Genomic DNA, 25,577 nt, shown 5'->3' with positions numbered 1-25,577 from the left:
TCGACGCTCTCTTAGCGAGTTGATGCTCGAACAGGCACCCTGGACCACCTTGCCTCCGGCAAACTCGACTGGCGCCGACCCACCGACACTTCTCTCGAGCTCCGTAAAACCGACTGGCGCCGACCGACTCTCTGACACGGAGCTCCGTTATGCTCGCCCTTTTATTGGGCCGGGGAAGCGAGAATCGAGCCCTGACCCTTGACCTCCAACCCCGGCAAAGCGGACGTGATAGAAATCACCAAAACACTCGCTCGACAGCGTGACCCCTGACCCTGGCAAAGCGGATGTGGTAGAAATCACCAAAACACTCGCTCGACAGCGTGACCCCTGACCCCGGCAAACGGACGTGGTAGAACTCACCAAAACACTCGCTTGACAGCGTGACTCCTGACCCCGGCAAAGCGGACGTGATAGAAATCACCAAAACGCTCGCTCGACAGTGTGACTCCTGACCCCAGCAAAGCGGACGTGTTTAATTCACCGAAGCTTCGCCTGCCAGCGCGGCTTCGTCCCGGCCGAGCCGATGTGTGTAATTCACCGAAGCTTCGTCCCGGTCACACCGATGTGTGTAATTCACCGAAGCTTCGCCTGCCAGCGCGGCTTCGTCCCGGCTGCGCCGATGTGTGTAATTCACTGAAGCTTCGCCTGCCAGCGCAGCTTCGTCCCGGCTGCGCCGATGTGTGTAATTCACTGAAGCTTCGCCTGCCAGCGCGGCTTCATCCCGGCCGAGCCGATGTGTGTAATTCACCGAAGCTTTGCCTCGACAGTGCGAAGATGACGTTGTCTCCGGGATGGAGGTGGTGATGTTTGTGGGGTGGCGTTGTTGATGGTAGTGAGGGGTAAAGAGGCGAAGGTGGTGGTGGTTTGGTTGTGGTTGTTTGGGAACGAAGTTGGTGGTGGCGATTTGGTTGTTCTGGGCGTCGTTTGAGAATGGCGGTGAAGCGATGTTTGCGGGGTGGAGTTGTGGAGGTAAAGAGGCGAAGGTGGTGGTGTTTGAGTTGTAGTTGTTTGGGAATGATGTTGGTGGTGGCGATTTGGTTGTTGGGGGATGATTGGCCCAAAATAATGTGAGAGAAAAGAAAAACAGCTATCTCAAAGCGTCGCAGCCCGGTGAACACGAATAAATTCCTCTAAACAATGGTGGGGAACTATCTGCACATAAACTTACCGGCATAACTGATCTAAGGACCTTTCTGGTGTTGTGCAAATTTTCACAGCCGTAACACTACCCCCTCCCCTTTTTACAGACTCGTCTCAAGTCGCCGAATTTTCGTGTGCCATCATGTGTAGTTCTCCCCTAATACATTTTACCTTCGGATCCCTGAGTGCGACATTCAGTGTATTTGTGTCTCCAAAATAATTAACCTACGGGCTGAGTAACTAACGAAACAAACCCACTCATACAGATGACTTTACTAAATTGCCGGCGCTAAGACACACATGCCGGGGGCGCACTCATGTTTACATTACATTTTATCCTTATAATTTACACTAACCATGGCCCAGGATCTATGGACTCTGGTAAAAAGAGTTAGTCACAAGCAGGCAGCCAGGCTGCTTACACACAGTTCAAGGCATCCCCCTTCTTAAAATGAATACTGTGAACAGACAACGGTGCACGGGTCGCCGGTGGAGTCACGCGTTGCAGCAGCCATCAGAGCCGTCCCTGCAAACTTGCGCGAGGATCCTGGCGCACATGGCAATGACCAAGGGGGTGGGGGGGGGAATGCAAAACAGAACGGGGCAAAATGAACGTGGGCAGCAGGCATGGATCATGGCAAAGGTGGGCAGGCAAGGCATGGCATGGCATGACAAGGCCGCTGTCGCAAAAACAGCCGGCAGTGAAGCTGACCAGCACAGGCCTTGTAACAGCCAGCAGACGATCCGACCGGCACAGGCCTTGCAGTAACAGCCAGCCGATGAAGTGGCCGACACCTTGCCTTGAAACTGAGGTTTGTGGAGGGAGTGCGGTGGTGCTGGCCACTCGGAAGGCGGGCTCGGACCTACCTACTGTCTACCTCCCAACCTATCGCCTTTGCCTGTCTCGGTCAATACCCACTCCCTTAATTAGCAATACCCAATTAAGCCCCAACTTATTTTTTTGTTTTTATTTTTATTTTCACTTCCCTTCTATAAATCGTCCCCTAACCCCCTTTATCGTCTTTGTTCGGCTAACCTATCGCGTCACCTTGCCTACTCCCAACCCTTCCCTTCCTGGAGGGGAATAAGGGAGAGCTAGCATCCTGTGTCGAGGCCCAATCCAAGCATCAGAATGGCCTCCTCAGATTTCAGCGATCTAACCCAAAGTGGGTCCAGCGGCCCACAACGAGAGCTAAGGGATGTATGGTGTGGAGGGTACACTTCCTAATCGACCCTAACCATTATCACTTAAACTACCCCGGGGCTTTCAACAAGCGCCTCTCGCTTAAACTATCGGTTCTAACAACCAAGATTCCCGTCGCCTGTGTTGGTGTCCTCTCAAATTCCAGGCCATGCCCCCCAATTTTCTTCCCGTGCCCTCACACAGCTTCGTGGCTGGGACGCGTGGCGCCCTTGGCAGGCACTACCCTCTGCCGATTCCCCAACGATGGCACCCCCGGTCACTACACTGCCTCCGAGCCTACCAGCTCCCTAAACTGGGGATTGCCCTCCCTGGCGACTCCCCCGAAACGCTCACGTGGCAGGCTGGCGCCCCGGGCCCCTTTTCCGAGGGTCGCCCATGCCCACGCACTGCCCACGCGGCCTATGGCGCCCCGGGCCCCGCATGAGCGGGTCACCCGTGCCCACTACCCTATTCCGGCCCCCCCATGGGCCCTTGGCCTACCACGGCCGACTGGCCCGGTGCCCGGGGTACCCACTCAGCGATACTCACCGTTCGCAGCCACGCTCCCAGCCCATCAACAGGGCTCCTGCACCCCTCCAAGCGGGTTTCGAGCCTACATTCCCACCAACAGCAAAGCGACCTCCATTTTGTCAATTTGACTATCCCCCTAACTCACTTTGCACTGACCCCGGGGCCCCTTGAGTGAGAATCACTCCTCCCCCCAATCGCTCATCGCACCATGCATTCCACATTCACTCCATACATACAGACCCGCTGGTCTCACTCACTCAACATGTCTCCACCTCACTACTCTTCAACACTCCATCGCTGAACTCAGCCATCCTTCTCACTACATTCCCTAACTACCTCGTCATCCCTTAAACTACAGCACGTTCCTTTTAACACTATGTAGCTAAGCTTCGTCCCCATGACACACTCACAGTCTGTCACTGTCCCCAAATCCTCTATTCGCAGGGGGAATGCCATCCCTCCCTACTGGGCTCGTGAACTCATCGCAAGGCTCTGCGAGCCTTGCGCCTCTGCGGGAGCGGCTGTTCCAGCACCGGCTCCTCCGGCAAGACATGTCCATGAGGGCGTAAGGTCGCCCTTGTAAAGTCTCAGGCGGTCCGCGTGGACGATCCGGGGAAGGGCTCGTGGTCCCATTTTCATTTTCAGGACCACGTCACTGATTTGCGCCAGGACTACCCCCAGGCCCTGCCAAGGTGAGGTGAGCTTCGGGCATCTGCCCTTCCTCCTCCGGGGGTTGAAGAACCAAATCTTCGCCCCCGGTGGGTACTCGCTCACCTGGCTCTGGTGATCGTACCTGCGCTTCATCTTTATACCCGCCTGTTGGCGCACGAAGGCATGGACCTTCTCCATGCCTTCTTCCAACCGACGGGCATAGCCCTCCCCCGGGGGCCTATCAGGACACTCAGGCATCGGACCGCACAACAAATCGACAGGGCTTCTCAGCTCCCGCCCGTACATCAACAGCGCCGAACTACATGCGGTAGCCCCATGCTGGGACACGCGATAAGCCAACAGGAGGTACGGGAGATGTTCGTCCCAGTCCTCCTGGTTAGTGGCGGTGAAGATGGCCAACTGTTGGACCAGGGTCCTGTTGAACATCTCCACCATACCATCAGACTGTGGTCTCAGGGGCGTTGTTCGGGTTTTTCTAATTTCCAGGAGTCTGCACACCTCTTAGTAACTCGCTCTCAAAATTTCGTCCCTGGTCCGTGTCCAGTTCCTGTGGAATCCCATACCGGCATGTAAATCCTTCTATGAAGGTCTTTGCCACGACCCCAGCTTCCTGGTTGGGAAGGGCAAAGGCCTCCGGCCATTTGGTGAAATGGTCCATAATCACGAGGATGTATTTATTACCTTGGCGAGTGGGGGGGCAGTGGTCCCAAAATGTCCATTGCCACTCGCTCAAGGGGGGCCCCAACCTGATGTAGTTGGAGTGGGGCCCTCATTCTCTGTGGCGGTCCCTTTTTGGCAGTACAGGCGTCGCATGCTCGACATCAGTCCTGTACATCGCGCCCCGGGTTAACCCAATAGAACTGCGGGTGGACCCGAGATTTTGTTTTGGTCCTGCCCAAATGGCCGCCGGCGCGGGTACCGTGCACCTGTTTCAAAATTTGGGTCTTAAACCCATCAGGGACTATCACCAGCCAATAAGTTTGTTCCGAGGAAATCTCCACCCACTTTCGATACAAGATGTTATCCCTCATTTCTAGGGTCCTCCACTGAGCCCAGTATGCTTTTGTTTGCGCTCCGAGTGGGGCGATCTCCTCCCCATTGGGTCTCCTGTTTTCTTGGACCCACTTGTACACTGGCCCTATCACGGGGTCTTCCCGTTGCGCCGTGCTCCACGCCAAACCGCCAAATTCTTCCCCCGCGGTTAGTGGCAAAGTTGGGCCTATCACCCGGGCCGCACGGGCTGGGAGTTTCGGGGAGGTGTCCGCCAATTTGTCCCTCTCCTCATGGCTTGTGTAATATCGGCAGTTTTCTCCCAGACAGGGGCGTCGAGAGAGCGCATCGGCATTCCCATGAGCCTTACCGGCTCTATGGCCCACACTGAAATCGTACTGCTGCAACTTTTCCAACCACTTTGCAATCTGGCCTTCCGGTTCCTTGAACCGTAAAAGCCATTGCAAGGAGGAATGGTCAGTTCAAACCAAAAACGCTGGTACACGTCAAATACGTTATGGGAAAGTTTTGATAACATTGAGAGCACGCTGAAAAACACTGCCATACGTCGTAGTACGCTGGCTTTAAATGTTGTACTTTTCGGTACCCGAAAGTACCCGAACCGAAACTTGTTGGACCCGAAACTTATTTCTAACCTATGCGTAACGTGTTGTACGCACGATATGCGAACGTTGGCACACGTCGACAAAAGTTACTTGTAAGGTACTCATAAGTCGAAACACATCAATGTAATGGTTAGCGTCAGTGTTCCAGACTCCATGTTTTTTTTATTTTTTATTTTTTCTTCGGTATGACGGTGATGTTGACACTTCGATTTGTAGTGCAGTTATAATACAATATAATTAAAAGGCTGCCGCTCAACGATTTAAATCATAACCGCACTATAAATCGAAGTCTCAACATCACCGTCATACCGAAGAAATTAAAAAAAAATAAAAAAAACCATGGAGTCTGGAACACTGACGCTAACCATTACCTTGAGTGTTTCAACTTATAAGTAACTTACAAGTAACTTTTATCGACGTGTGACAACGTGGCATATCGTGCGTACAACTTATTCCCATCGCATGCGGAACGTGTTTCATACTGCAAGTATGTCGTAAAATGTTTAACACGTTTATAATTACAAGACGTACTCCACTTAATACGACGTATTATAGCGTACTTTAGCGTTCTATTCACGCATACCAAACTTACCCATCCCGTATTCGACGTGCGCCAGCGTTTTAGACGCATTTTTCAGAGGTCGGCATACGCTGGCAAGATCGCCAAGGTGTGACTGCGATGTTGACACTTCCATTTCTCCGGCGGTTATGATTTGAATCGTTGTGCGGCAGCCTTTTAATAGGCTACGTCACGTCATCGTCGGTGATACGTGCAGCGTGCTATGCATAAGTTAGACTATCGTTGGGTATAGGTTGTGAACGCCGACAACAGGCTAAGCATTCGTTGGTATAAGTTATCTATAAGACAACGAAACGTTCTGTGTCCGTTACTAATATGTTATGAATACGTCCGAATCTTTAAAAAAAACATCAAAAGTTCAACGTAACCAGCGTTGTACATACATTTTGATACGTTGCCATTGCTGGCTAAAACGTCAAGGTGTGACTGGGCCTTTAGAAATAAGATTCGGGTATGCTAAACATTACCTCGACGTGTTTCGACTTATGAGTAACTTACAAGTAACGTGTGTCAACGATCGCGTAACGTGCCTACAACTTATGGCCAGCGTATGCGGAACGTGTGAGTCATACGCTGGCATGTCGAAAAATTTCAAGCATGGAAAATTTGTGTAACAGCTCAGCGTACTACGACGTATACCAGCGTGCTACGACGTATACAAAACTTACCCATACGTATTCGACGTGTGCCAGCGTTTTAGACAAATTTTTCATACATCGGCATACGCTGGCTAAATCGTCAAGGTGTGACAGGGCCTTTACAATTAAAATGCTTTATGAAAAGGTGTATGGGAGGGGAGACAAGAGGTGCTAATAAATAAATAATTGGAACAGACCTGGTCCTCAAAGGACAGCAAGTAGAGATGTACAATGAAAGGAAATGAAACACTAAAACCTAACCCATTAATGGCACCGCAAAAAAGTAACGGAGTCATGTGAACCAATGAGGCAGGGCAAGGACCTGTGGCTGGCACAAAGCTGGTGGATGTGCAGGATGAGACATCCCGGAAGCAGGATGGTGCAGCAATATGGCGTCCCCGTCTCGAGGTCTGGCCACCCTGTCCCGGCGACGAAGCAAAGAGTGAGTGTGGAGAGATGCCACACCTGCGAAGCCCAAGTTCAACTCTAACTCAGCTGCCAACTTCACATACTCCAACACAAACTTCCACTGCAAAACCAGAATGACAACTAAAACAGAACTGCAAAACCAGAACCAGATCTGAGCTTCTAAATGAGAACTCAAGCTAAAACAAAACTCCCCCACCCCCCCCCCCCCCCAGGTGCAATTATGACCCTCTTAAACTTTAGTAACTCCATTTGGGTGGTACGTCCAACTGATTAGCTGTCCACTTTTGTGGGCGTGCCATCTTCTGGGCCGCCCCACCCTATCCTGCCCCCCCCCCCCGATATAATGAGCTTGTGGGCTTATAACTGTATGGAAAGAGTCATATGCGTTTCTTTCATCTTACCTCTTCCCTTGTTCTTGCACCCCTTTCGTTATTCGTTTATTAAAGTCTGTTCTCACCATTTGGGTGTTGGCTGTGCGCAATTTGTTTCATTGCAATTATAATCCTGGCGTGAGTAATTCCATAGCCATTGGGAATTTGCGCAAAACCTCGTTTGGAGGTCACATGAAATACACGATAGGATTCTTCAAGGTTCGCTCAGCCCAAGTAGTAACAAACAAGGAACCAATTGTAGAGGCAGAATCTCATTGTGAGTTTTCTGTGCACCGGAAACTGAAGTAAAGATGTTTGGCTTTCCCAGCAAACAGTGCACGGTCTCTTTCTGCAGTCCTTTGCTAAAGAGATTGTGTGCGTGGTAGATTTGACTACGTAACCACCGGGTGGTCTTCCCTGGTTAGTCAGGATTCTGATCAGGGAGTACGGCGACCGTGAGTATGACTGTTACATTGGTCTCTAGAGTGAGATTCATACTTGAAGTGACTATTGCTATTAAGCAATCACCCTTCAGGGAGTAAAGGAAAAAACTTTTTTTTGATGCACAATTTTCGAATTTTGAATTGGCATGAAAAATTTTAACCTGCCATTAAGAACGAACCATGCAAGGAGAAGGCACAGCAAAAGACTGTTGAGGTGGAAGACACCACAGAGCTGTTCTTCCCATCCAATTCCCCCTTCCCCAGGAAGCTCAACGACTGTTTCCCCAACACTCTGTGACCCGATGGTTTCCCCCGCGGCAGAAACAGGAGACTTAATGGCCATGATGGCCAACCTCATGGCTAAAATGGAAGCTGGGCAGGCTGAATCAAAAGCTGTGCCGGAGAAGCAATGGTCACGCAGGAGAAATTAAAGGCCGAAATGAAAGCCGGTCAGGCCACAAAGAAAAGATCGATTGCGGAACTGAAAACCAAAAAGTCCCGCAGGCCGAATTAAAACCAGCATTGAGACTGTCTGGGCTGAGACAACAACCAAATTAAAATCAAGTGGGGAAAAGCTGGCAGAGCAAATAACAGCTGGCCAAGCCAGGGTGGGAGAGGGGATTCGTGCCAAGGTAAGGTGCGTAAGGGCTGCCCGGGGAGTAGAAGGAGAGGGAACAACTTGGAGTGAAGGGAACACAGATATATTAAAACGGGGTCAGATAGAAAGTAAAAGGGGAAGTAAAACCAGGAAAGCGCAAGAGGCGATAGCGGCTGGAAAAATAGAACCAGAAGAAAGTAAAATGGAATGACGGAAACAGTTACAGAACAAAACTAGAAGGGCGCTCGGTAGAGCACATACCTCCGCCATGTAACTCCTGAACCAGGAGAACATATCAGGCCCAATACATTTTTGAAACATGCAATACAGTACAATATCGTTTTTGGCCGTCTCTCTCAATGGTGAAGAATCACTTCAAAAATTTATTGATTCTCGTATCCAGATCTGAATGTTCACCAAAATCAAATCATTTCGTCCTCGTCACACCCAACCTGTCCACAAAATTTCAACCAGATCTGTCCACAACTTTTTGAGAAATCCTGTACACAGACAGAAAGGGGTGAAAACATAACCTCCTTCACCTTCGGTGGCAGAGGTAATAAAACAGAAATAGAACAAAAATTAAATGAGGAGATAGTGAGGTTGGGAATCGTGCCAAAGGAGCAGTGAAAGTGTGAACTAGGGAGCGCCAGGACATGTTGGGGCGATGAGGTGTGAGGTACATGCAACCCCACAGGTGCAGAGGCCCATGCTGGAAAAGCTGGATAAAGAGTATGATTGATGAGATAAATTGTCTTTTAAACCACCCTATCCAACACGTCAAATTTGTTCTTCCTTCCTGTTGTTTGTGTCCTTTAAAACAGCAAGTTTTACTTATTTAAAACATTATTATTTCCTTTCTTGTTGAAATAGTTTTACTTTTCTTAACTTCTTTGATTGCCTGTAATTTTTGGGATTCCTTTTGAGCATCTTTTACACTCTTTATAGCACCTGCAACAATTCCCATAGCAGAAGCAGTTGAGCCTATTAGTTCTTTATGTTTAATAATTGTTGAACCTATTCCTATTCAAGTATCAATTATCCCATCACCTTGATTTCTAACTTGTTCTCCAACACCTGGATACCTCTTAGGTTTATAGTAGCCTCAACAAAGATAAACACCGTCCCCTGTGGCGGTTAGGCCTAAGTCACATTTGCTCTACGGCGAGGATACGGCGGCTGTACGCCCTCTGAATTGACAGAAATGTGCGGCAGCCGCAGAGTTTCTGCGGTGGCCTCAGGGTGGCCCTACGCCATTTGGCTATCTTTTACAGGCTGTAGGGGTCGCCGTGGAATTATAGTGCGGGGTTATAACTTTTTTCATTTCTACGTTCGCCGTAGCAATTCGACAAGCCGAAACAAAAGAACTCGTAAAAAAACCCACTCGTTACCGTCCGTCTGGCCGCACGTTCGCCTTAGGGCCCCCCTGCGGTCGCCTTGTGGGCACCTTGCGTCTGCCTTAAATTATATGGCCGCCGCAGGAACGCCCTAAGGTCACCGTGCGACATCAAATCAAAGACCGTACGGCACCCCCACGTTTTCGGTCTCCACAATTTATAAATACGCCGTGCGGCTACCCGAAAAATAAAAACATATGTGACTGCTACATTGTGTGACTGTGGAAATACTGCGGCCGCCCTATAATTGCTAGTGGCCGTAGATTTTGTAGACCCCACAGCCACCGTGGCAAATGTGACTTAGGCCTCATTATGGTGAAAGGGAGATCCCATCTTCAGCAGTCTTTTGTAATTATTTTATATTTGGACAACTCGTGCTTCCTTACAATAGCTATCTTTCATATTTATTTATTTATTTGAAAAACTTATCTAAAGTAAATTTCTAATGAACTTCTTGTAAGTAAATTCTAATGTAAATAATTTCTCCATTGAAGGAAATTGTATGATAATTATCTTTACTGGTGATTCTAAAATTTACTCTATATATAGTTTTTGCTGACACACGAAGATACACTAGTTTTTTTAGTTCAAAGTTGAATTTATACTCAATTGGAGTTGAGTATTCACTGAATGAAAATATTACATTTTTATTCTTAATCCGTCGTTATAATATAAGCTATCAATTAAATCGCAGTTAATCATTACCAAATCTATACCTGAAGATATTTGAATAACATCATCACTGTAAAAGAGTCCATTGGTTTCAGTCTTTTTTGAAATGAAACCGAATAACACAATGATTTGTTAGTTGTAAAATCAACTTTATAATTATTTTTAAGCTCAGTTGGTTTTGAAGTACGTTTTTTATTAACAATGTTTTTGATGCATCATCTTGTTTTTTTTCACAAGGCGAGCAATTTCATGAGGTATCTGGACAATCTTGTGGGCTCCGGGTGGAATATTTATCGTTTTGTATCCGCTTAAACCTGGATTATAAATAAACATATTGTTATCCACCGAAGATGGATGGAGGTAATGTTTTTGCCCCTGTTTGTCTGTCTGTGAGTAGGATATCTCAAAAAGTTATGGGCAGATTATGATGAAACTTGGTGTACAGGTTGTGTGTGTGATAAGGATGAATTGATTAGATGTTGGCGAGGATCCGAATCTGTATCCTAGAATTTTCAGTGATTCTTCACCATTAAGAGGTGGGATCAAAAACGATGCATATCACAATATTTCAAAAGGTTGTGGATGGATTATGACAAAACTTGGTGAATGAGGGGAAGGTGACGAGAAAAAGCTGGTTAGATTTGAGTTTAGGTCCACATGCAGATCCAGCCTATTTGTGGGATACAAAATGTTAACTGTTCAGCCTGGCGGAGGTATGCTCTCTACCAAGTGCTGTTCTAGTATTACAAGTTTTCAAAGCCCGATGTCTTATCCCAAGTTCAAGTTTAATTTCTAAATAGTCCATTATTTGAAACATATATATATATATATATATATATATATATATATATATATATATATATATATATGTTGTTGTTGTTCGTCTTTCGGTTTAAGCCTGGTGTTGGTGTAGTGGTTAGGGTAGCAGCTTGGGATCCAAAAGGTCCTGAGTTCAAACCCTGTTGGCCGCTTGAATTAATACACACCAGGAGGTTAACTCAGCCTGTCATCCTTCCGCGGTCGGTGAAGTGAGTACCAGTGTACTGGGCTCGGTGTATGCCCCAGTTATAATAGGTGTACCATATCCCTGTGTCGTAAGGGGCGACCAGGGTTGCGTCAGGAAGGGCATCCGGCGTAAAAGCTAAGCCAAATCACTATGCGGATCATACGGATGATCCGCTGTGGCGACCCCTAACGGGAGCAGCCAAAAGAAGAAGAAGAAGAAGAAGAAGTTGTTCGTCTTTCGGCTGCTCCCGTTAGGGGTCGCCACAGCGGATCATCCGTTATGATCCGCACACTGATTTGGCATAGGTTTTGCGCTGGATGCCCTTCCTGACACAACCCTGGTCACCTCTTACGACACAGGGATAAGGATTGGGTTTCGCCATGATTTTGGGCTGCCCTACACCCTCTCATAGCGTGGCCCAGCGCAGAGCTCCCGTCCTCAAGCGATCCTCCAACCCAAGCCTCCGAGTAGCCGGATTACAGGCGCACGCCACTACGCCCGGTTTTATATATATATATATATATATATATATATATATATATATATATATATATATATATATATATATATATATATATATATATATATATATATATATATATATATATATATATATATATATATATATATATATATATATATATATATATATATATATATATATATATATATATATATATATATATATATATATATATATATATATATATATATATATATATATATATATATTTTTTTTTTTTCTGACATTTCCCTGAAAATAACAATTATGAATAATATATAACATTAATCCATGAAACATTACCTTCATATTATCAATCTTACAATGCTTAAAAAAAGAGGATCTTCATTAGTGGTGACATTCCTTTCTCTTCTTAATCTTGTGAAGTAGTTCAATTTTGGTGTAATTTTTAAATAATTATGGGCCTTTTTTATATTTTTGGGGTGAATCATCTCAGTGTAATAACAGAATATATTGTTACGAATTTACGCCCGCCCGGCGTGCGAACGACCGCTTTAGCCAATGGCAGCCGCACGCCCACCGGACGAGCAATTCAGTCATGACTTCCCGGAACAACGCCGAGAACCAGTCACGGGTGTGCCTTCGACGCACACCACGGCCCAGTCCGTATTCTACCTGCGCGCGACAGGATCAATCGCCGAATATCGATATACCTAAGTATTCGCGCGGGTAACCTACCAAGGGACCGTACCTCGGCGAAGGCCTGTTTGGACACGAACCGCTTAAGCGGTTCATTCCGTTCTGGGATAACCGAGTGGGTATTATCGCCAGACCTCGCCTGACCCGATTCTATTTATCGGTATTCAAAAACCAACTAGTATTCCGAAAAACAATATGGCACTTCAATGGGGGAAAATGACACGACGAACAGGGTACATTTAACCAAGCACATTTATTTACTACACACGTATACAGGGATGCAGGTATATACAGGAATGCAGGTATATACAGGCAAGGAATTCAAAAACATGCATGCAGTTGAAGACTGCGAGACGGGACAAAGACACGAGCAAGGCGAAAACACTACAACCGACTATTGTTTATCATTAATGTACACTTAGGCAGGTTTTACTTATCCGACTCGGCGCCACAACATGCATTCAAAGGAAAACCCCAGGAAAAAGACCACCCTCATGGACAAGGGAGTCAGACTGGGCCCGTGGGCCTTTATAACGTGGGGCCTTGGTGACCAAAAGGGCCCCACGAGTCCGTTGCAAGGTTACCTGCACCCTCGTGGTGCCTTGATGGGGTGAGTCGCGACGTCCCGTCCCCAGCTTGCGTAGCCGCGATTGCGCCCAGGCCTTGCCAAGCGGCAGGCGAGCTCTCTCCGGCTCTCCCCACACGTACGCGCAGGTTCGCGCGACACAGCAGCGCTGCGCCTCCAGCCCGCGTCTCCCTCGCGACGTCCGGACCTCCACCGACTGACCGCTCCAAGCTCCTGACTCGGACACGAGCCCAGATCTTCACGCAGCTCTGGCAGAAGCAGCACAGCTCCTTCCGCGGCGTCCAGCGGCAGCAACAACACCAGCAATGACAGAGAGAGTTATTTCCACCAGCACAAGCAGCAGCAGCAGCTCCCCCTCACGATTCTCCTCAGCACGAGCAGCAGCAACAACAACTCCAGCAGCAACAACTTGCGATTCTCCTCAGAACTCGCTTCTGCCGCTGATCCGGTCCAGATTCTCCTCAGCAGGACTCGCTTCTGCCGCTGATCCAGTCCAGATTCTCCTCGGCAGGACTCTCTTCCGCTGCTGATCCGGTCCAGATTCTCCTCGGCACAAGCAGCAACCACACCAGCAATGACAGCAACCCCATCAGCAACGCCAGAAAGAGAGAGAACGAACGCTCCGTGCGCCATTTTTATTACCCACGCTCCGCCCCTCCGCTCTCGCCCCGCCCTCCTTCCAGAACATGCGGGAAACTTCTCGAAGGAAGCGTTTTCCTGCCAAATCGGGGACACTCCCTCGCCGCTGTATTTGTCTTCTTCCACATGCCAAGTGGAATTCACCGTGGAGACGCCATTCGTCCGGGGGAGGGGGGGAACGGGGGCCGTCTGCTTTCCCTCGACGAAGGCCAGGCCTCTGGCAGCCATGTGCCGAGGTGGAAACGCGGTGGTGTGGTTATGAGGGTTGTGGTTAAGGTGGTTGTGTGAAGCAGTTGGTCCAAAATAACGATAGCAAAGAAAAACGGCTACCTGAAGATCACAGCCCTGTCCACACGAATAAATCCCATTAAACAGCGGTGGGGAAATCGAACTGAACACGCACTTAGCGCTATAACTGAACTAAGGACCTTTATGGTGTTCTGCGAATTTCCACGGCTGTAACAATATGTTGTTTATTAGCTTTTGACTCTGTGTTTAAACCTATTCATGAACACATTGAACAACACTCAAATTGGTCAAAAGGAATTGTTCCAGTGGAGCGCAAGATTCCTTTGAGTTCCTTAAAAAAAAATAAAGGCTCAGAATTGAGTACATTACTTGGAAGCAACATCTTTTTTAGAGATTATTTCTATGTTTATATTCTTCTTCACTATAAAAGACATCAGTGGAGGCCCTCACTTTTTTTTTCTTCCTCCCTCAATTTTCACCTTTGTTGGACAATTCACTTTTCAATTTGTTTTCTCCGCAACCACTTCAGCGAATGACACAAAACTTTCAACATCGGAGCACCTAACCATGGAGAATTGTTTAACAAAGTTACCTGGTTTGCATTAAAAATGCAGTTAGTTCCAAAAAAATCCATTTTCTGCAGGTGTCCTTGGCTAGGCGTTTCACATATTAGGAACTAGTAAAGGCATCCACAACCATCTTTGACCATGTTGTAGATTGGCCGAGGCCCTCACTTGTTTTTTTTTTTTTCTTCCGCCCACTTTTTTTACCTTTTATTCGCTTTTAAATCTGATTTTTCCACAACCGCTTGAGTGATTGACACAAAATTTTCAGCATAAGATCACCTACTCCTGAAGAATTTATTCAAAACCAAAGTTACATGATGATTAGATGTAAAATGCAGCCGGCATTCCCAAAAGTCTTTTTTTTCTGTAGGCATGGGTTGCAGGATGTTTCACATATCAGGAATAAACGAACTCGACCTCGCTTCACGCTCAGCCTCGGCCTAATCATCGCTGTCGTCATACCGAGAGAGATACTATCATCAGCAGACTCCTTTGAGTTCTTCATCATCAAATTCACCAAAATCTTCAGACATGTAATGACTCATTAATGAAGGTTTAAAAAAAAACAAAAAAACTTTAAGACTTAAAAAAGGAGTTGTAGACTAAAAAAACAAAAATGTACCTTTTTTATCACTTTGGTTATAGCTTGTCTTTTAGCACATATCTTAGCACTTATATCCAAATGGTAAAATAGCAATTCCATTCTCCAAAATAGATCTAATCTTATCATCAAATGCTGCTAAGCCTGGTATTGGCTTAACGGTTAAGGAAGCTGGCTTAAGATCTTCGGATCTTAAGTTTGAGCGCCTGTTGGTTGTTGAATTAACAGCAGATGGGTTGACTCAGCCTGTCATCCTTCCAAGGTTGGCAAAATGAGTACCAGCCCTCTGGTAACAGGGGGCATTGCATCAACAGCAAAGCCATGTCCCCAGAAAATGATACAGCTAAAGCAGCCACACGCTGCGTATGAATAAATAAAATCAAATGCTCCTAATGCTTTCTCATTTACTTATTCTGAGTGCAGCTGATGTGTTTTGCTTCTCATCGCATTAATCTTCCTATACTCTTCTTTCTTAAAAACTAAGTAGTTGGTTGTAATAATGTTTAAAAGTTATTGTCTCATTGATTACATTCTTCTTTATCTCCTTTAACTTTTTATCACTTTCAGAATCACCATACTTATAAGCATAAGACTTTTCTCTTCATCCAACAAATTGACTCATTATCTGCCCACCCAATTCATCTTTAAATTTTCCAATAACTTTTATTTTTTTGTCGCAAATAAATTCTCTTTTTCATGGTTGCTTGTGTCATAAATGCTTACATATAGCGCCATATCCTCATAAACATCTTCCGTCTCGATTTCCAATATAAAACTGTCATATACAAGAGACTAACTCGTTCATCATAGTTCTTCGTGAAGTTGTCGATAAGAATAGTGGTAAGTCTTTATGACCATGATGGAGTTCTTCAGGATATTTTAAGTCCACCTCAGTCATATCCAACTAACTCTAATGTCTCTAACTTTTGCTTCTCTCTCAACCTCTCTCATTCTCAACCTCCAAAGAGCTGATGATTTAATCTTGACAAATATGACAAATGATGAAGTTCTTCAACTCTTTTTTTTTTATTATTATTTTTTTCCATCATTTTGCGTTAATGCCATTGATTTATAACTTTTTGCATTATTCCTGTTACTTGGATACAATCTCTTTCTAATTGTTTTTACAAACTCCTGGGAAGCATCTTCACCTCTGTGCACTTTTAATTTATTATATTAGTACACACATTCTCTATGGGAGTGGCAGGAAGGGTCATGTTATTATCCTATCTGGGATATATCGATAACAGTAGATATTGGCTTGAAATGCCCCAATAAGCTATTTAAACACATTGACGCAGCATTTGTCCAAGGAGAAAATTGCGGAGGGGGGATATTATTCGTGTTCATAGTGTTTTGTAATAACATACCGGGCGTAGTGGCGTGCGCCTGTAATCCGGCTACTCGGAGGCTTGGGTTGGAGAATCGTTTGAAGACGGGAGCTCTGCACTGGGCCGCGCTATGAGAGGGTGTAGGGCATGGAATGTAGGGCACTGGGCCGGAATCATGGCGAAACCCAATCCTTATCCCTGTGTCGTAAGAGGCGACCAGGGTTGCGTCAGGAAGGGCATCCGGCGTAAAACCTGTGCCAAATCAGTATGCGGATCATAACGGATGATCCGCTGTGGCGACCCCTAACGGGAGCAGCCGAAAGACGAACAACAACAGTGTTTTGTAATAACATTAACATTATGTGATCATCACTGGTGGTGTTAATACTTTTGTTATTCGAAACAGCCTTGGAAAAACGCCACAATTAGCTACCTTAACATGTATATACACCAAAACACGGATTTCGCCCAAGGCAGAAAAACCCCCTTGGGGAAGGGGGCAAATGAATTTGATCAAACCTCCATCATGTGACCCTCATTCTTCCTGTCAAGTTTGGTTAAAATTTGATAAATAACGACTGAATGTATTGCAATCAGATAGACAGACACCAAATTACGTATTTTAGTTTGATTCGTCTCGAACAGATGATTCAGTATAATAACAGAACCCATAAGGAATATGTTTTAGACAGCATTTGGTGTAGAATCGATTTAGATTTTGGGAATCCGTGTCTATCTTTTCAAGAATGCTTTCAGTCAGCTTATATTACAAATAGGTGCTTTAGAGGTTTATTTATATCGTTGAATGATACTCTTGAACCCGCTTTTGGCATATCAATTACTGCTAATTTATGGTTTGAGCAGTATTTTGAATGTTGTTCTAATTATTCTGCACTCGTGAAGTGAAAAGCAGGGTTAGGCATTCAGTTGCGTACGTACGTGCGTGCGTGCGTGCATGTCTGCATTTTAAAAATTCATTTTAATCGGCAACCGTTGGTATGATTGACAAATTTTTCACCATATGAACGCCTCCTGTAGAGTATGTTAATGATAATTATGATGTCATAGGTCATGTGGTACAGGCGCCATCTTGGAAAAACTTTGCATCTCTATATCTCTGAAACCACTCCATGGAAAAAAAATTGAGACCTGGCTCATTGTCAACTACTTCCCATGGGGAATAAGGTATGTTAATGATGATGTCATCGATGCCTTTGTTATGACGTCATAATTCGACAAGTATAACACTTATCCGATCATTATGAATATTTTTTTCTCAGCAACTGTTGGTCTGATGGACATTAAATTTTCACCATCGGAGTGCCGCCTCCTATAGAATATTTTAATGATAATCATGATTTCATAGATCATATGGTTCAGGTGCCATCTTGGAAAAACCGAAAAACGCTGCACCTCTATATCTCCAAAACCATTGACTATGCAGGGTAAGTATTCAATGAATACCATCTAGTTTTTAACACAGGACTTAAAGTTTGTTTGTATCTGTTAATCCCTTTAAGGTTAATAGATTTGTCATTCAATTTCTCAAGCTTTGGAATGTATTTGTTTCATTGGCAATTCCAGACAACTTTTTTCATTTACCTTCAAGGTATTTTCATTTTATTTTTTTTGTAATGCCATATTCTTTCTGGTTTCTAATGTGGAAGATGTGGATGAGCAAGAACAGACCAGAGGAAACATTTATTATCTTTATTCTGAATATTAACAACTGCCTTTTAAAGTTGTGGATGTAGGAATAAGCTTGAAGAGTGTTTGATTTCAAGATGTGTAAATCCAAGAAAATGATTTTCCCAATGTTAAATGTACTGTTATCATCAACATCTGTTTCATATCTCTGAAGTTTATCATAAATGTTATAACCTCGAAAATCTTGAAATGAAATGAGGGTTTGTTCTCATGTAAACGGTTTCTTGCATATATATTTTTTTGTCATATAAAATTTTACACCCATATAAAACTTTTTAAAGTGCTGAATTTCCTCAGCCTGTTTTTAATTAGATTCTCAATGCTTGGACTAACCTTAACAATTGCTTCAGTTATTGATTTGGATTATGGCTCTAAACTGAAATGTTCCATTTTCATATGCTCTTTAAATGCTCCATCAGTGTTTTCAATCACAACCCCAGCTGTGGTCATTCTGAGTTTTGTTTGTGCTTGCTTGATTGGAGATGTCTGGTGTAATTTCATTTGAACACTAGCATAACCCGCGCTCTGCGCGACATGTTGGGGTGGGTATGTTTGAGAAAGGAACTGATGCAGAGTATCAGTAGTAATTTTACTTTAATGCAGTAAGTGGAATACGATGTCACTGTTTCAGAACCATTTTATTTATACCATGCACCTCATATGGTCTTTGAGATAATGTAAGCTGAATATCACGTTACTCGAGCGCAGAACAAAGTCGAAGATAGCACGACACGAAACCACAAACTCGGAAATAATATATAAGATGTCCTTTAAGCAATTCTCACAATGTTGTTTTTCTCTAATTGTTGGATTTGTTGAATATTCAATGTGTGTTTGTGTGATTGCAAGTGTTTGTTGTAATATTTTGAAGTCCCTATCACAAACATCGCAATGAGTTATACTCACCATATTTATGGAGCAAAAAAGATAGTTTTCTGGGATGTATTTACACTTCATAAGTACTCCTGTGTTTAAAATTAAAAAAAATTTGAGTGAAACCTTTTGTTGATTTATAGATGTCTATATCTTGAAAATAAAACTATCAAAGGTGTATTTCTCATTTACATGAGCTGTAGTACCAGCTCTTACCACCTCGTGGCACAAGAAAGCCACTTATTTTTGATACGTCTCTTGGAAGGAGGTTGTTTCGGGTTTAACACCTTATTTTTTAACTTTCACAAGTTGCTGTATTTATATAATTTATTATCTTTTAAAGAAAATTTTGGAGATTTTTTATATATATTCGCAAGTTGCCTGTGCCCGCACGGGATTCCAAACGGAGTTGGGATGAAGGCGGAAAAAATGCAAATGACATCTTCTGTCATCGAGACGGCAAGCTGGGAGCAACAATTCACATTTATTACCACGTCAGATACAATTTAAATATTCAAATGGTGGTTAGGTGCTCCATTTGAAACTGTTTGTTCAATATATGTAGTTTTTTGATGCCTAGGGTCCATAATAAAAATTTGTATTGGTGTCAAAGCCAGTGACCAATTGCAAATGAACAATTGGAGGATACATGAGATGTAAATGTCGCAGCGAAAAATATGGCTATGGACTGGGATGTGAACTCAGGACAGCTCACTTGAAAAGCAGATGCTCTACTTATAAGTTATCAATCAACACGCTCATATTTGATAGTTTCTCACATTCAACACGAGACTGTGAAGACATTCTATTTTATGCAGTGAGCAAACTCCAAATATAAATAGAACTAAAAAAGCACTCGGTAGATCGCATGCCCCACCAGGCTGAACAGTTTATATTTTGTATCCCAACCAATAAGCCGGATCTGTTGACCTGAACCAAAATCGAATTGGCTTGTTCTTGTCATCTAATCAACTCATCCACCACGTTTTGTCATAATCCATCCATACCTTTTTTGAGATATCGTGCTATATATCATTTTTGGCCCCATTTCTCAATGGTGAAGTCACTTATGAAAATAAAAAAATTATCGTATTCGGATCTTCACAAAAATCGAATCGACTCATCCTTGTCACACACCCAACCTGTCCAGGTTTTTGTCCAAGTCTGTACATAACTTTTGGAGATATTGTGTTCGATATAGTTTATTAGCCCTGTCACTCAGTGGCAAAGAATCACAAAAAATTCTCAGAACCATATCTTCACCAAAATCGAATCAATTTTTCCTCATCATACATCCAATCTGTCCACCAAGTTTCGTCAGAATCTGTCTACAACATTCTGACATATCGTGCCATATATTGTTTATAGCCCCACCTCTCAATGTTGAAGAATCACTTTTAAAAATTGTCATAGCCGATCCTGCTCCTCATCAAAATCAAATAATTTCACCCTTGTAACACATTCAACGTCTCCACCAAATTTCGTCCGAATCCGTCCACAACTTATCGAGATATCCTGTTCACAGAGGGGCAGACAGACAGATGGGTGAAAACATAACCTCCATCCATCTTTGGTGGTGGAGGTAACTATGAATTTAAAGACTTTATCATTATGTAGTTATGATGGTTTATGAATGTATCATCATTGTAGGCACAAAGTTGGTTGATGAGCTTTATGTGACATGCTTTGAAAGACTTATTCTTTAAAATTTTACATATATTAAAATGTGTGACAAAAAAATGAGTGCCCCAGAACCAACATGTTGACCTTGATCACAATGTCAGATGCATTTTCCTTTGTTGGATGACTAAAATATATAATTAAAATGTACATCAGACTAAACATCTATGATGTGTTATGAGAATAATAGATTGCTTCAGCTCATGCAATGTTGCTCCTTCTTATCGGTATGGGTCAAATAGTGATTCCCCGATTTAACATTGAAGTCACTTAGGGAAATAGGAGCATCCTAGAACCAACTCGTGCTTGGCTTTGACAAATTATACCTTACCCTTTATTTCAGGATAATGTAAAATCTATCAAGTCCTTAAAATGGATTAAGCATATTATAAAATGGTCTGCAAAACAAGATGTCTTACCTCACACTTATCTTCAACAGGTCCTTCCCCAAGTTTTGTGACAGCAGCAAATTTTGACATGTCGTATTTCCAAAGCAATACCCCTTCAACTTCCCAAGGAGTTTTGATCCAGTCTGATGGTCGAGATGGACCTGCAGTAAACAAGGCCAGTCATACTGCTCACCATTCAAACAGTAAGCACACTATTTAATTCCGATAAACACGTGCCGCATTCTGTGAAGGGCTCTTGACTAAATTATTTTCTCATTGCAGGGCTTGGCACTGCAAATATTTGAGATTTTCAGGTACAACTGCCTTGTATTTTTACCTCTGCCACCGAAGGTGAAGGAGGTTATGTTTTCACCCCTTTCTGTCTGTTTGTTTGTTTTTGTGTGCAGGATATCTCAAAAAGTTGTAGACAGATTCAGATGAAATTTTGTGGACAGGTTGGGTGTGTGACAACGATGAACTGATTGGATTTTGGTGAAGATCTGGATCCGGATATGGCTACTATATTTTTTTAATGATTTTTCACCATTGAGAGATAGGGCCAAAAACGATATATAGCACGATATCTCAAAAAGTTGTGAACAGATTCGGACGAAACTTGGTGGACACGTTGGGTGTGTGGCAAGGACGAATTGATTCAATTTTGGTGAATATCATAATCCGAATCTGGATACGATAATTATTTAATTACCTCTACCACCTAAGGTGAAGGAGGTTGTTTTCACCCCTTTCTGTCTGTCTGTTTGTGTACAGGATATCTCAAAAAGTTGTGGACGGATCCAGATAAAATTTTGTGGACAGGTTCGGTGTGTGACAAGGAAGAATTGATTCGATTTTGGTGAAGATCTGGATCCGACTACTAGAATTTTAAAGTTATTCTTCACCATTGAGAGATGGGGCTAAAAATGATGTATAGCACGATATCTCAAAAAGTTGTGGACGGATTTGGATGAAACATGGTGGACAGGTTGGTGTGTCGCAAGGACAAATTGATTCGATTTTGGTGAAGATCCGAATCCAGATCTGAATACGAGATTTGTTTAGTTTTAAAAGTGATTCTTCATTGAGAGAGAGGGCCAAAAACGATATAGTACTGTATGGCATAATATTTCAAAAAAGTATTGGGCCCGATATGTTCTCGTGGATCAGGGATTGTGTGGTGGAGGTATGCGCTCTACCGAGTGCCCTTCCAGTTCGGTTTGTTTTTCTGCCTGAGTTGTTTTTCAACATCACTTTTGCCATTTTGCTTGGATTACAAAATAAGCATTCTGGAGCCATGCTGGATTATGAAATGATTTTAGTGTGCAGCATATACGTATGCCCTTTCCTCGATGTTGTAGTTTGAAGATCAACTGTCTTTAAAGGGAATCTCAAGGGAAGAGTTTAAATGTTGATATAGGGCTACAAACTATCTGTCCTTTAAATACCCGCAAGAGTTTCTAATGAATATTTAGGTTTTTCACAAAAATAAGCTTGATGTAAAAGTCCGGTATCGGTTGTGCTGCACGCCTCCATGTCTATTACTCAAGGTGACCACGAGAGTGAGACTTTGCTTGAATACATCATACCTTTGCCAGCCCTGGCATTACAAAATGCATTTGGAGTGTCAGGCATTTAATTTTGTGAAAGAGTGGGGAAAAGTAAAAAGAGAAAGCTTTTTCCAAATACCAAATCCTTTAAAATCCCAGAAAACTTTACCAGATTTTACCAGACATTGTGGCATTGCGAGTGTCCGCTCTGAGTCTGGGAAGCCGGCAGTTCGATTCTGACCCTGGCACGGTCATATCAACGACTTCAAAGATGGTACATACTGGTTCCTCGCTTGATACTTTCGTGGATATATCACGGACAACCCCTGGGTTGTGGTGGGTGTCTTGCACCGCCTGCCACAGCGTGTACATGCGCAATATGAAACAGTCCCCACCAAATCTGTGCTGAAATTACGATGGCAATGTAGCTTGGTGGGGATGGATAGAGGAATTTGAATGTCAGGTGGGGGAGTAGAAATCGGTAAATGCAAGCTTGTGGGACTCCTCCAGATATAACTAATTAACAGATGGCTTCCCCCACATCATGACTACAAGGCACACTCCACCAAGGTGAGGCCGACAGCATGAAAATAAAGAGTGGCGATTTCAAAAACACTCGTCCACCAATGGGGGCCCTCACCTTCTCCCCTGCAATTTAACAATTTAACCTATCATAGTTCTCGAAATTGTATTTTGATAGTTATAATGTCATTCCATATTGTCAATCAAGAGGTTTCAGGACTCTCAGGAAAGAACAAATGTAATAAATGAAACATGAAAATCTAAATGTGCACAAAAACACAAGTTGCTTTTGCATGCATGTAAAACCTGGCAACGGAAACTTATTGTTACGGGTTTGGGGGTCACACAGGGAGTACTTGGACCTATTTCTCGGCCGATGACCCTGAAGCCGATGAGCCACAGAAAACTCTGTGGCATGGCAGGTTGCTGAGCTACCACAGACGCCATCTGAGATGCTTAATTTAGGTGGGGTCTATCATCTAAATCCTACTTTACCTTCCCAGATCTGGATCTGATAAGGATTGTGCTTCCCAGCACTCCACTGTTACCAATCAGAACAACCGAGTGTTACCGTTAGTGGAATGCTGGCTATTGTCGAAGCATAACAAAGTGGTGGGGCAGAACTCGTCACAATTAAACACTATGGTCTAACCGATGGAAAGAGATTATCAGGGAGGATAGAACATGGTTTATAAAGGTTTAGCAAAGGCACGTATTTACAAGCAGGCAGTCACACAAGAAAGAGCTTATCCTTAAGCCCATAAGCCCTCTTAGTCAGTCATCTTGTCACAATATTTTACCTACACAGGTGCCTCGAGCATTCCGGTAAAAGGAGAGAAGAAATATTGATAGACAGAGAAGTGAAGTAGGTGGGGTATGGTGTCAACCCCAGCCTCACCTATAAGTGAGTCGGACAGCTCACGTGGTAATGAATGAGGTGTGTGGTTTGGTTGAGTGAGAGGTGCTTGCGGTTGCGTGTCGTGAGAATCCTGCAAAGAACAGTTGTTGACACACTGCAAAACCAGGTCGAATCAATGAGGTGCATGCGCGGGAAGGTGCAAGGATGTACGATGTGTGAGTAACACGTGGAGGGGGAGATGTTCGCTCTGAGGAGAATCACTGTTGATTGTGTTGGTGCTCGAGCATTTGTGGTGGTTTTTTAATGGTCAGCATAGGAGGTATTGTCAGTGAGGATGTGGTAACCAAGCCTGCGTCTCTGCACTCATTCCACTCAATCACCACCTCAGAGGACTACTTTAGCTTAACTTCGAGCTGAACACTACACTGCAAACTGAGCTCTCCAGATCTGACCCTTATTCAAACTGAGCTCTCAACTGCTCTGCCAGGCATTTTATCGCCCTGGCTCCTGTCACCGCTCACGCCCACCCTTCACAATCCAGCCACTCCGATTGCCCGGCACTCTGCGATTCAGCTATTACGATTGGCTGCAAGAAAGTGGGGGAGGTGGGGGGGCAAGCTGCTGGTTACTCGGTGGCACGGTGAGGACAGGGCTATGGGTTTGACGTTATCGCCGAGCCCGAATCAGCTACGCTAAAGAGCATATTGTGTTCACTATATGCCATTTGAAATGTTCCTGGATTCACCTGTGTGGTTTGTGGAGTGAATGTTATGTGTGGTTTGAATCTTTAAAGTGTTTATTGGTGTTTGATAATAAGCTATCACAATAAGGTTTGAGTATGGAATTTGAGAATGTGGAAGAGAACAATGGGGATAGTTCTCACAACATTCGCAATGCATCGTTCCCTTCCACTGATACGAGGGGGAGGGGGTTAAAATTACTGCAGATATAACTTCGTTTGGGATTCCTTATGTGTTGGTATGCGTCTCCGCAGGGTCTCCAAAAACCGTAACAGTATTTTTCTGCCTCTGCTTTTTCTTTGCCATGAGATGATAAATATACACAGATTCTGTGATGTTTCTATCTCTTTTCTTTTGCAGTTTTTGATGTGGAGGTGAAAGTTGAACCTGAAGAGACAGAAAGTTTTCCTCCTCTCGGCAAGTTTCTCAAACCTTGTTGACATTCATTTTATTGCAAACTCCAAATCAGTAAAGATCATATTTACCTATGCCACCAAAGGTGGACTGAGGTTATGTTTTGTCCGTCTGTGAGCAGGATATTTCAAAAAGTTGTGGACAGATTCAGACAAAACTTTGTGGACAGGTCCGGTGTGTGACCTGGACAAATGATTAGATTTCGGTGAAGATTCGAATCCAGATACGAGAATTTTGTTTTTTATATCTTTGAGGTGAATCTTCACCATTGAGATATATTAAAACAATATATCGCATTATAATTCAAAAAGTTGTGGATGGATTCAGACGAAATGTGATGGATGAGAGAACAAGCCAATTAGATTTTGGTTCAGGTACAGATGCAGATCCGGCCTATCAGTGGGATACAAAACGTAAACTATTCCACCTGGTGGAT

The 25,577-nt window shown here is 44.0% G+C and overlaps 1 protein-coding gene across 1 annotated transcript in view; it reads left to right on the top strand.

Annotated features, from left to right (window-relative positions):
- Nucleotides 1-25,577, top strand: part of LOC147031866 (uncharacterized) — a 111,382-nt gene that overhangs the window by 72,917 nt on the left and 12,888 nt on the right. The window contains exons 7-8 of the mRNA XM_085850145.1: nt 21,110-21,262; nt 25,088-25,144. Of these exons, the coding sequence (XP_085706271.1) occupies nt 21,110-21,262; nt 25,088-25,144 (210 nt within the window). The remainder of the gene's footprint in view (nt 1-21,109; nt 21,263-25,087; nt 25,145-25,577) is intronic.

Source organism: Eptatretus burgeri, chromosome 2, assembly GCF_056783735.1.
Source record: "Eptatretus burgeri isolate ZD-2024b chromosome 2, Ebu_testis_v1, whole genome shotgun sequence".
Taxonomy (NCBI): Eukaryota; Metazoa; Chordata; class Myxini; order Myxiniformes; family Myxinidae; genus Eptatretus; species Eptatretus burgeri.
Note: the sequence above shows the minus strand (reverse complement) of the source record. Positions and strands in the feature narration are given on the sequence as shown.